The 13632-nt window shown below is 39.9% G+C and overlaps 1 protein-coding gene across 1 annotated transcript; it reads right to left on the bottom strand.

The window, feature by feature from the left end:
* Nucleotides 1–6574: 6574 nt before the first annotated feature.
* Nucleotides 6575–9853, bottom strand: LOC117901917 (nardilysin). Its single transcript, XM_034812886.1, is given in 2 exon segments — nucleotides 6575–8877; nucleotides 8880–9853. Coding segments are annotated over 2 exon segments (3240 nt in total). The 5' UTR covers nucleotides 9817–9853.
* Between the last annotated feature and the right edge of the window lie 3779 nt (nucleotides 9854–13632).

Below are 13632 nucleotides of genomic sequence, written 5' to 3'. Positions count from 1 at the left end.
TTCCCGTCCGTTTTTCACTGCAAGAGTTTTATGGTCAAGCTGCAGCTGTATTTACTGACAATTAACGTTTTATGAGTTCTATTTTGTGCCACCGGCCCCCCCCCAGCACCAGTTTTAACGCTTTTATATCGCTTCACGCCACGCTACGCCACGCGATTCCACGCTCCATACCATGCCACTTCATTTTATTCCAGAAGCGGCTAACTGCCTAATCAAGAGTTAATCCAGCTACCCTGCTCCTCCGCCTGGTCTTCCCGCGTTCAGAGAGGTCATGGCAGATGGCAGCGAGTGGGAGTACTGGGAACTGGACGCTACTGTAATGTCGCATAATAATTAGCTGGAAGCGCAAATTTTGCACAATTTATGCGCATACAATCAGCACAAACTGTACTCGGGCAGTTTATGCCTTTTGTCTAATTTATTCACAACATTTTGCGATTATAAATGCTTAAATGATGGCCGGCATTAAGTTTTGGCTTCCGGTTTTGATTGCCATCTCAAGGACAATGGACAAGCGGATATACTCACAGACGGGATGTACCATGTGGACCATGACTTTCATTTCGTCTTGTCTGTGAGGAGCCAAGGAGCCTTGTGTTAAGTGAATTTCGGTCGACGTTTTCTATTTGCAATTTCAATTGCAAATTAACTTTGCAATTCCATGTCTAACAAGGCCAAGGAGAGGAGAGCACTTCCCCTGTGACTGTGCCTGTCCCTGTACCCACCAAATGTGTGCAAATGTTCTACAAATATACGATGCCAAGAACGCTGTCTATATAGTATAGATGTCGGTATATGTATATATCTAGATAGCACCACATGGCAGCCACAAAAATAAACCCAACTGCCACTGCTGCTGTTGCTGCTCTGAAGTGGAAAATGCAATGTTCTTTGCTTCGTTGGCTGTTCGTTCCCCCTTGTTCGGTTCCCCTTGCACCCCTCTAGTTATTTCTAATTAAAGCTTAATTGTGTCTAACATTGTGTATGGCAGCCTCAGGGCCCTGACAGCTGTATGCTGCCAAGTAAGTGAAAAAATTAAACGGAATATCAACAAATTAAAGTTCAGCCTTAGCCGCTCGCTAGATAATTCCTTCAGCCACGAACCACCCTACCAAATATCCAACCGATATTAATCGACACAAATCCAATGTCCAGCCCGGAGGCTTACACAATTTTGGAGCATCTTTCTCGGGCCCATTCCGGCGATTATTTATGTTCGTACGTGCATCAATGTTGCTGCAGCTGCTACAGGGCAGCAGCCGGAGGCTCACAAGCTGCAGCAGACAATACTCCGCCACAATGTCGGAGAAAGAGAGAGGGGAACATATTTACATAAAGACTTAAGCCGGAAAGCCAGTGAACGTGGCCGAGTCACGTTTATTGGCCACAGGCTGTGGTCGGTCACACAACCAGCACAAATCATGCAAAATTAAATTCCAAAATAGGAAACAGAACACTGAAAATAGAAAACTGAAAACAGAATTTCTGTTTTCACTCCACCCCACCCAAAAATTTAGTGGCAGAAAAGTTTCCTATTCAATTATTAATTGAAAGCAAAAAATGTTTCTGCATTTTCCACTAGCCAAAGCAAATGCAATTTTCCAACTACTCTGCAAAAAGATCCGCCACACCACAGCAAGAAACCATTTTGGGTCCAAGTGTTTTGGCCAAAATGGGGGCCGGAGCTGGGGGTAACATATGTCACTTGGCTTGCTTGAGCAAACGCATAGGAACACGAACCGAAACACGTTGGAACAACTGTGGAAACCAGTGTACGACACAGGAAAGAAACAGACCGAGAACCAGAGTCAGGGTCAGAACCAGAACCCGAGGCAAAGGACAAACAACAGACAGGCAGCAAAATATGGCGGACGTGTGTGTTTGGTGTCCGAAAATGAAATGAAAACGAGAAACCCCCAAGTCAAAAGCCAAGATACGAGTAGCAGCAAATTTGTGGCATGCACGAGCAAATGATATTGGAGTAAAGGAGTAGATGTCCAGCTAAATGGATGTTTGTCTGTGCATTTAAAATTCCATGGAATTGGGATTTGAAACTGTAGAGCTTGAGTAGAAAAGTGCTGGTTTATCTGGCCACAAACTTGAGTAGTTATTTAGCAGAAAGGCAACTTTTGGTGTATGAACTATATTTGCATTTTTTACCGAATCCTAAAACCCCATTTTCCATATACCTCAAGTCGAGTAGAGCATATCTCACATACGCACGGGCAAAGCCAAAACACACAGCTGAGCTATTGTTTGATTTGAATAGTTTAGTGCTGCATAAACTTTCCCATACATGCCACACATGCCACACACACAGCGAGTGGTCTACTTGTGTTAGTGTTGCCTACTTTTGTGCGACTTTCAGCTGTTTTAACTCGTCGTATTTTTGTTGCACTTGTTGGACCTGCCAAACTTTAAATGCAACAAGCAAAGAATATTTATACATATATATGCGCACGACATATATTGTATGTGTAAATATATCTTTGGACAAGTTTTAATTATAATTTTTTGTGTGGCGTTGCTGCTGTTTGACCGCCATCACGCATACGCTCCCCATGGCGTTTCGCTATTCAACTTATTTATGACTTTATGTTTTTGGTTGAGCAAATTTAATTAAAGTTCATTTTACGGCCATTCATCAGCAGGGGAGTAAATATATGAGGGAGTACATATGTACATACATATATGCAAACATACACTGCCAATCAGACGAATAGACTCACGAGTTTTCCAAGTGAAAAGAGGTTTCTAAAAGTCCAGCAGCGAATGTTAGTGGAGCAAATTTATTTTTCCATTAATCAAGATTCTTTTCCTTGTTTGAAAAGTAAAGAATTCGACTTCTAAGTGAAAAGGGTTTTTTTTTTATGAATTATTTTGTGTAAATACCCCAAAAAAAAGGCCCGTTTTAGCGATCACCGAATAGACTCAATAATGAATATTAAGCAAAATCTTTCAAAAGCTTTGTAATAAATATTTTTTTTATAATGTTTGGAGCTTAACTAATAATGTTTGTGGACAACTTTTTTGGAATTGCTTTGTAATGTCCTTCAGGACATTAAAATTAAGGGGATTCAAAGGGTTCAATTAAAGCTCGCTGCAGGCCTGTCTGATGCAATTATGAAATGGTTTAACTTCTTAAAATTGTTGACAGGACTCATATCCTTTACGTAAAAGCTATCCCCATGCGATCCCTGCAAAATTCTGATCAGGAGAGAAAAAACTTCAAAATTAGGTGAAAATTTGAGTCTTTCATCCACTTCTTTATCAATTTACCGTTATATTTCGTGCGAGTATCCTGGTGAAATTAGCACGACCGTGTGACAAAAAATGTTGCAGAATCTCACCAAAGGACTTTAAGAGTAGCTTTCCTACTGATTTACTCAACATCCACGAAACAAATCGGGTGTCAAGTGCGCCATAAAAGCAAATGGAACCCAACACCAGTATGGTCCTCAAAGGACTATTGTAACGAGTCAAAAAATTTTCTTTTTTTCTTAGATCATGAAAGAATAATTAAATCGACCTATTCTTTTCAAATTAAAACTTTTTTAAAAAAAAAAAAACGGATACAAAAAATTCGGTTTCCGGTGTCATGACACGCGCGACAACAATGCAAGAATCCTTGCGAGACCCAGTAAGAGGATAACTTTTGTCTAATTTCAATAATACCACAATGCTAATAACATTTTTGTCACACGGTCTTGCTAATTTCACCAGGATACTCGCACGAAATATAACGGTAAATTGATAAAGAAGTGGATGAAAGACTCAAATTTTCACCTAATTTTGAAGTTTTTTTTTCTCTCCTGATCAGAATTTTGCAGGGATCGCATGGGGATAGCTTTTACGTAAAGGATATGAGTCCTGTCAACAATTTTAAGAAGTTAAACCATTTCATAATTGCATCAGACAGGCCTGCAGCGAGCTTTAATTGAACCCTTTGAATCCCCTTAATTTTAATGTCCTGAAGGACATTACAAAGCAATTCCAAAAAAGTTGTCCACAAACATTATTAGTTAAGCTCCAAACATTATAAAAAAAATATTTATTACAAAGCTTTTGAAAGATTTTGCCTAATATTCATTATTGAGTCTATTCGGTGATCGCTAAAACGGGCCTTTTTTTTGGGGTATTTACACAAAATAATTCATAAAAAAAAACCCTTTTCACTTAGAAGTCGAATTCTTTACTTTTCAAACAAGGAAAAGAATCTTGATTAATGGAAAAATAAATTTGCTCCACTAACATTCGCTGCTGGACTTTTAGAAACCTCTTTTCACTTGGAAAACTCGTGAGTCTATTCGTCTGATTGGCAGTGTATATCTATATGTATGTAGAATATACTATGAACAATTATGAAAAGACATTTAAATAATATTCTTTTTGGCCCAGACAAATTGCTGCAGATTTTAGTTTGGTAAATAAATTAGGGCAGATTGAAGAGTTTTTTCGAGGGACAAGAAATGATTTTTAAGAATATATCAAATAAAATATTTTTGCATATTTATGGTATACAAGAAAGTTTTTTTTTACCATTTTCTTCGTTTTCAGCAGAGGGAGAATTTCTCTAAAACATTTTCTCAAAAAAATCTTTAAGCCCTTTATAAGATGATCATATATAACGGACATTATAAATCATAGAACCCATTTATTACAATAAACATCTTTCTATTAAAAATAATTTATATAATGTTTTCCGTTTATATACGATTATTCTCCTGGCATGCTGCGTTTGGTTTTGAACATACCACATATTATCTCTATACTAAGGATCAGTATATCCCACCAAAAACTCCTTTATCGACACACGTTTCCTGTACAAATATCATGACCCAGAAAACCATGAAGACCCCCTTTTGATTTTTGTTTGTTGCTTTTTCGGTTGAGGCTCTTGCTGGTTCTGTGACCGCAAGAAAACTTCTATCGAGTTTCATTTTCGGGATTTTTCTTGGCTGTTGTTTTGTGTGGGTGCGTTCTGGCCGCCTGTAACTTGCCAACAGGGGACATTTTTTTAGGTTTTTTTTGCAGCCCCTCCCCGGCTGTTTCTTCTTTTTGCTGTTTGCTGATTTATATCACAATTTACTCGCATTCTTTACGCTATTGTGTGGCACGATGGCCGACTACTTGGCTGTTATTGAATTACTTGTGGCGCGGCGAAACTTACCTAGAGCAGGATCTCCAGCACCCATTCAAAAGGAAGAGAGAGAGCAAGAACTGTCGATGATAAATCAACGTACTAACGAATTTTTCGTTTGCTTTTAGAGCTTTAGTTTCGTTAGAGAGAGAAAACCAGAAGCAGCAGAGAGGAATCAGAGAATAAGCACAGAAACCAGAGTGAGAGGTAGATTCTCTGGGTTCCTTTGGGTTACTTTAAGCCTTTTGTGTTTGCTTTGGGCCAAGAACAGAAGAGCTGTGGCATTGGTAACTGGGCTGCTTCATAAATTTGCCAGTTTTGCTTTTGTTTTCTCGAGATTTTAGCTTGAGTTATTTTTAATTTCATGGCTCTGGCAATTTCTCAGCGTCAGTTTGGAAAAACCTGCCACAGACAGGGACAAAGTGCGGGAAAAACCCGAACAACGAAACACTCATTAGCTTTTGTTGTGGCCAAAAAGGGAAAAGAATGCATATTTTTCTCTACGCAGATAATCATTCCCAATTGTTGATGGCCTGAGTTTAATTAAATTAGCAACACTCGAGTAATTAAAGGCTGTTTTCGTTTTCGTTGCCCCACACGCTCCCCTTCCTTTGTATCCCTTTTTTGCGGCAACATCAATCATATGCCAAAACACAAATACGAGTACAAGACTTGACGAAAATTTTTCAACTTTTTGCCTCTTTCTCTGTGTGTCAGTCTCAATAAGATTTATGGCTAAATGTGGGTGGGATGGAGGGACACATGTGAGCTGGAAAAAGCAAAAATAAACGAGAAGGGACATGTGAGACACTTCTTACGCGTCACAACTTTTATACCCGGTACTCAATACTACATCTGTACCTTAGCGGTTTTTATCAAATTTTACATATTTTCTTCATCTGTCATCTACATACAGCTACATCACTTCTCACTCTGACACACTCGTTTAGCTAGCCCCCCTCCCTTAGAGCCGCACACTCGAGTGTCGGTGGATTGCGAGAGCTATGTATAATAATGATCTGAGCCTATCTTAGTATGGGGATTTGATAGATATGGCCATTGTCTATGGAACTTCGTACGGACACACAAACATAGCTATATCGACTCGGCTATTGATACTGATCAAGAATATATGTATATAGTTTAGGGGGTCGGAAACGCTTACTTCTGTGTGTTAATTGATATTGATTTTTCGAGCGCAAATACAACATACAACATTTACTCTTTAAGTAGCCCAGTCTAATTACAGTCATGGCAGGCAGCGCTGTCGACCTCTCATCTTGCCTTACATACAATGTATAGCATAACACACCGACTGTACTTATTAATAGAAAATTAACGATCAATTAACTAGCATATTATTTTGTAAATTTGAGGATATCAACCACAGAGACCGTTATATAAGATTTTCATAGATACAGATATTTTTTATTTTTACGACTTTCTAGCTGATTTCGGATTTGTGATAAACAAGGGGTGAACATTTAACGTATTTTTAAAAGCCGAAATATCCACTATGTTTGTTGGATCATCGACATGTCCCATAAGTTCTATTTTGATATTATTGCCCATCTGTTCAAACAAGAGCTGTTCATAGGAAATGTTGCGCTGTACTTCTTCCAATAGTTTAGCCAAAGAACCGGGTCGTATACCGAATCCTGTTCCTGACCTCTGCCTAGCATCCGAAATGGACAGTGTTGGAGACCGAGCTGGTAGATTACTTTGACCAACGACCTGGACTGAAAGCTTTCGAAAGTCACTGTTTTCATAGTCCAATAAGAAATCCAGAACGTTCTGCTTAGAGATACCATTTAGCGTCCTTATTTCAATTTCCTGGCGATTAAAAAAGTACTCAGTGGTAACGATTTCGATCCAATTCCGCATAACTTCTTCGACTAGGCTAGTATCGCCCACGCTCTTGCTACTGATAAGCATTTCGCGCACATCATTGAACTCAATTTCACTAAGCTGGGACACAAGATCCGGTATGCAAGACCTAAATGCCTCCATACGTCGCTCCACATAGTCAGCTGAATGCTTTGTCTCCTGAGTATTGATTGCAAAAACATAGGCCAGCACGCCGTAGCCAACACATTGATACATACTGAGGCTGTAGCCCAACTGTTCTTTAGTACGCAGCTGTTTAAAAAAGGGCTCTTCCACAATTAATTTTACCAGATCCATCATACATTCTAATTTTAGTTCGCTTGGTCCAATTTGATAGTAGTTTGTTACAATTGTATTAGTATCTTCCTGGTTTAAATTTTTCGCACGCAAATAATACGATCCAAGTGGAAGCTGAACTAAGCTATTGTCCAATGAGGATGGATTATCCAATTTTTGGCTATTGTAAGTGGAAATTACTTTTTCCATTACCTCACTTGCTTGTTTTTGAGTAAAATTTCCCTGTACGAGTGCCTGTATATACATTTTCTTGTGAAAATTATCCTTGAAGTGCCTGATGTCATCCACGTTTAATTTATCGATAGATTCATATTTCTGTAGCATACTAAATCGTTTATTCTCCAAAACCATTAAACGTAAATCATGATTTAAAATCTGTCCACTAATGAGCGCATTGAAAATTTGGCGCTTCTTGAGGGTTTTAAAAGAAATCACTTGCGCTGGATCTATTTTTATAGTACACATTACCTTCATGATTGTTTCTACCAAAAGAGGTAGTTTTTGGTTGTAACCACTCACACGCAGAATCAATCCCTTATCACCCATATAAAGGCCATATGTTAAGCCGGCTTCTATAGCTGGATATAATTGCTCGGCGATGTTAAATTCTACCAAGTAGGTAAAGAGCACGCCAAGCATATAATTACGTGCGCTTTCACGCACCAAAGGAGTGATAAAATATATATTTATGTAGCCATCAGGCAGTAGGAATATATCATCTTGTCGAAACCACAACTCACAAAGATCATTCCTTTTGAGGACCTTGGGACGTCGTGGTATATGTAGCATACCTTCTTTTTGCCAGTGCAGCGTGAAGTCCGTGGTTATGAAGGGATTCGATTGTGGAAATTTCAATTCTTTAAATGACGGTGGATCATGCCACATGGCTATCCATTTTAATGGTATAGGAATCGTTGTGTACTGCGTCCCAAACCATTTCTCCGTCTGATTGTAGTCATGATTTAAATATGGAATGTGCGAAGAGATCATTATATTAACATGAAATGCACTGAGGTGCTCTTTCAGTATCAGTAGAGCATCTGCATCATATTCAAAATACAGCTGAGATCCTGTAAGGACATCTTTTGGAGGTAGATAACCAATGCTCTCCACCACATTTTGTACATTTTCCATCGAAGGTAGTTGGATTTGAAATCGAAAACTATTTTCTGCAATCTGTTTAAACTCTTTATACATAACCTCTCGAGATTCATCGCTCTCATTTAACAATTTAATCCATGCAAAAGTAACTTCCAATACCTCATCTATGTGCTCGAAACCATCGTCTGTAAGGTATATGCATATTTTGAACATCGAGTAGATGGAGTTTGATTCGAAACTATCTCCTCCAGTTCCCGCCATGACGCTCATGCTCCATAAACGTTGTCGTAAATAAGAGCATAGGCTTCCCACACCCTCATATTCAATTAGTTGCGAGAAAAAAGCCTCTGGCTTACATCGATAATAATTTCGCATTGGGGGAAGAACCCATGTCAACTCCAATTTGCACACATCTTTTACAGGATACACAAGAAATACGTCGCTGAAAAACTATCATTAAATGCTTTCTGATAACTCAAACTATCCATATTTTTGGCATTCTCCTCACTATTGGGTATGTCTGCACAATGACGAACTAGTAGCTCTTCTATTTCATCCAACGATTGCTGCGACTCAATACAGACAATCATACGATTTGACCCATAATGCTTTCGTCGAAAATCATGAAGCGCCTCGTGTAGCAGTTTGTCATCTACCTGATCTTCAAGAGATTTTAGATTTCCCCAACTGAAAGTGCTATGGGGATAATCTTCACTAGCTAAACTCGCTAATATCTGATCACGCCGGACTTCATCCCGCATTGATGCCTCTTCGAACTCTGATTGAACAGCAAAACGTTCTCGGACTATGGCATCGGGAAGAAAAAGCGGGGATTTTATTAAGTTCATGAACATATCCATACCTTTATCTAAATGGGCTTCTTCTACCTCAAAGTAAAAGCACGTTTCTTCGTTCTCTGTATGGGCGTTACTAAAACCCCCGCTTTTCGTTATAAATGCGTCAAATTCGTTTTCAATGGGATACTTCTTGGAACCCATAAATATCATGTGCTCCAGAAAATGTGCCATTCCCTGATATTGCCGCGGTTCGCTAAAGGATCCAACGTTCACAAGTACCGCACAGGCAGCCAAATTTCCTTGAAAACGCTCTATAGATGGATTGGAGCTTTCACTACTACTGGCGATCAGTGTGGGTAGTCGGTGGAGAACATCTGGTGTATGTTCTATTTTATTCGTTGAATCCGATATCAGCATGGCTCGCAATCCATTCGATAGACTTAGGGCTCTGTAGAGTTTATTGTCGTAATCCGATTTATCCGGTGGTTCATGATATTGAACAGTGGTTTCAAATGTTCGACATAGCCACTTGAACATTTTTCTTTGAGTTTTTCTGATCCCAATGAGCGGCTCAAGACACATTTTCAGTTTCATGTAGTAGGTAACTTTATGTTGTACTATACACTATTTATTAAATGAACTTTAACTCTGTTAACGCAAAACCAAACAAATTTTGTAAAGGCTCCTACAATTTCAGAGAAAATGCCACAGGACACTTAATCCAACCCGTTTCCAACTGAATTGTAGGTATCCGGGACATGAAGCCTGAAATATTCTCAGAACTGCAAGGCTCTTTGAAAAAGTCTAACCGCTATTAGGTTCGTCCGTCCGTCTTGAAGAGCACCTGGATATCCAAGACTGTTAAAGCTATAGCAACCAAATTTTGCATAAAGTTGGCTGGGAAATGTTACGAGCGTATTTCAAAACTTCACATTTCAACTTCGCTTACTAACGACCAACAAAAGGGCCAACATCTTCTACAATGTAGACAGACGGACAGACATGGCTATCTCGACGCGGCTACTGATGCTGATCAAGAACATATATACTTTGTGTGGTCGGAAATGTTCTTTCTGTGCGTTACATACATCCAAAACTGTGCACAAATACAATATACCCTACTTACTCTTCGAGTACCAGGTATAAAAGGTATAAAAAAGATTAAAAAAATGAAAGATAGATTTGTTGACGAACTTCTGGTTACACTAAGGGGTCTACGACGAATATGAAGAGTTCCTCAAGCTACTGTTAACATAAAAACTAACTAGAGAATATTGCCAAAGCTTGAGCCTTTTTTGTTGATTCCCATCAATAATAAATATATGTACTTAAAGATATTCACTTAAAATATTCAGTCCTGCCTGCCTTCCTAGCCAACCTCTTCCCAAGCTCCTAATACCCTCTCAAAGGGCACACAAAACGCAGAAAGAAAGCAAAAAGAAATAGCAAAAAAAGAGGGCGGAAAAATCCCCCTTAAACGGGTCTAGCAAATGTAGTTTTGAGTCACATTTGGCTCGGCAGCCGGACTGATTGTTTAAATAAATGAGTCACAGCGCAAAAAAGATTCCCCTCCTTCTATTTATCGATTTTCGATTGCAACATGTAGCTGTCCTCCCAACCACCGCGGTGCAAAGCCCGCCTCTGTGTCCGCTCCTCTAAATTGACAATCTTTTGATTGATGGTAATGCCTTCTGGGGCATGGCAACCTTCCAAACCCTCCCTCCCAGTACATTAATTCACTAAAAAATTGCATTTTAGTTTTGTTTTTATGTGGAGGGGGCCCGCTTGTAGAAACCTTTTTCCTTGTGGGGTTCTAACGAATAGTTTGCAATTATCCCCGATGCCAGAGTTGGGTGGGGGCTGCCATTATGGGGAAAGGACGAACCCACAACCGGACGACACCCTCGCCAAGAACTCATCCACTTCAATGTCTTCGCCCCCTGCCATCCATCGACATGTCGGGGCGTTTGATGGAACGACCACATAACCATTTGACCGTCCATTCCTCAACATGCCTACAGTTCGGTACACAGCTATAAGGATTCACTATAACGATTGGTCATATTGGTTGTGTTTAAGATGTTTTGTTTAGGATTTAGAGATGGAATAGAAACGAATGAAAGCGAATGAAAAATTTAAAAACTTATGAATATGCTAATGTACCGTACTGTTCTCTGCTGTGGCATAAAAATGCTTCATCAATGAATGAAAAACTATAGATGTTCCATCCATATGTGTGAGTATGTGTGTGTGTGAGTATGTGTGTGTGTGTGTATGTGTGTGTGTTTGTGTATCGAATAATCGATAAACATAAACATTTGAGCTTTAAATTCAATATCCTTGATGGCCCGACACTTTTGTGTGCCACACAATGTATGAATGAATGAATGAGTGAATGAATGAATCAATGGTCCATTGGGCATTCCCTGTGTGTAGCAATCTGATGGTAAGTAGTTGCAACTTAATGTTGCATGACACACTTTTAGTATAACTAATTTTCTTTCCCATGACATGGCTACTCAAATAAAATTCGATGCGCTCGGGCAGGAAATGAAATTATGTGCTCTAATTTTTCAGCAGCTGTCTCAGGATTGATGCCTCTTCTTCACCTTAATAAGCCCCAAATTATATGGCAATATGGTTGGCTACCGCCCACCACCTCCCACCCCCAGGCCTTTCTTGGCCACAACTTTTTGTTGTTGGCCTGCCTGCACCAATTTGATTTTGTCATTAAAAAGTTTTTGGCGAAATAATAAAGTTTGTCAGCGCGTAATGCAAGTGGAAATCGAGGAAGAAAAAAAAGTATAAGAAGAAGAGGAAACAAAAAAGGAAATCAGAACCAAAAAGTGGCCAATGAAAGTTTTCAGTGGCGAGCAATCGGAATGGGGGGGAGGGGCCAAGATAGCCTGGCCAAAATTACAAGTACGAGTAGCCAGAACCAAAACTTAATACTTATCCTCGCTCTCCGCCGCAGAGTCAGAGATGTGTGGCCAACCGATATGCCAAGAACTTAAACTGGAAAAGCTACTCAGTCCGGCCCCCCAAAAAGAATTGCGAGTAAATAGCCAGCCCAGTTATCGCTTTTTGCTGGAGAAATTTTTAATTGATATTTTTAATTCCATTACAGAATTGATGACTGTTTAAATAGTTTCGGTTTTCGAATGCAGGCCAATCAAGATTGTAAGGGATGATAAAAATGGAAGGGAAGATAAAAATGGGAAGTGGAAAACATTTGGAATGCTTAATAAATTCCAGTGAGACTTTTTTAATTGCATTAAAATTGGCAGCAGAAATCTGCGCTCTGAAGGGAGGTCTAATGAGGAATTTTGTGTAACCGCATAGCTTAAGCGATGGCAAAATATCCAATTACACGACACTTGCTAAGTTAATGAGATAAACTAAGCCAAACCGCAAGCCATGCCATGAGTTTGATCAACATAAGACAGAAATTTTGGGGCAATTTTGAATGGTACATTCTCTTAAGAAGTTCATAAATTAAACTTGTGAATGCAGGTGACACTGTCGAGTCACTTTCTGTTCGTAATTGAATTACAATGGAAACTCTGGCCGATGCATAATTCAATTAGCAATGTGGAAAAAAGAGTGGCCTGCCCCAATGGCATGTTCTGTGCACAAGGCAACGTATGCGCAATGCGGAAGTACACATAGCCAATGAACGGGAATGTCGGAGGAACATGGAGAAGCAACAGGACGCGAGTTGCGATGCGCTCCGATGCGATGCTGCTACGTTATGAATTACATTTCAATATGCTTCAACGTGTTCATCATTTATTTAGCCGTCTGGGGAGAGATGCCAGGCTGCGAAATGCCAATAAAGGAGGTTCCTTCGGATGGCGGCTGGCAGCTTCAGCTTCAGCTGATGGCAGTCCTTCTGGGACACCTAGCCGACTGCAAACAGGAAGCGGAATGCTGCTGCTGCTTCTCAGCAGAGTGCTGCCGAGTGCTCCGTTTGCAATTTCCGTTTTGTCACATTTGTCTAACTAAATGGAAATTTATGCAGTGCTCTCCTGTTGCTGCTCCTCCTCTGCCTCAATGATCTGACTCTGGCTCACTGTTTCGGTGGCTGACTGGCTCAATGCTTTATTCACGGTCGAGTGCTTAATGAAAGAGTCATTACACTCATTCATTCATTCAATCGTTGATTCATTCATGAGAAGACAAGTGCGCGTGTCCTTTTGTTTTTTCATTTCCCTTTCGGAGTTGTCCCCCTCTGCTCGCGACTGTCTCCGTCTCCTCATCTTGTTGTTGTTGTCGTTAATTAATTGATTTTCATTGAGGCGTCTGCCAGGGCTTTGGGCAGCATTAATCATACGCCATGTTACCACTGTGGAAACAAGTGGGGGAAGCCTTCGCAGTCACACTCGCCTTGTTATTCTTTCATCAGATTTT

Source organism: Drosophila subobscura, chromosome U (genome assembly GCF_008121235.1).
Source record: "Drosophila subobscura isolate 14011-0131.10 chromosome U, UCBerk_Dsub_1.0, whole genome shotgun sequence".
Classification (NCBI taxonomy): Eukaryota; Metazoa; Arthropoda; class Insecta; order Diptera; family Drosophilidae; genus Drosophila; species Drosophila subobscura.
This window is presented reverse-complemented; position numbering and strand designations above follow the sequence as displayed.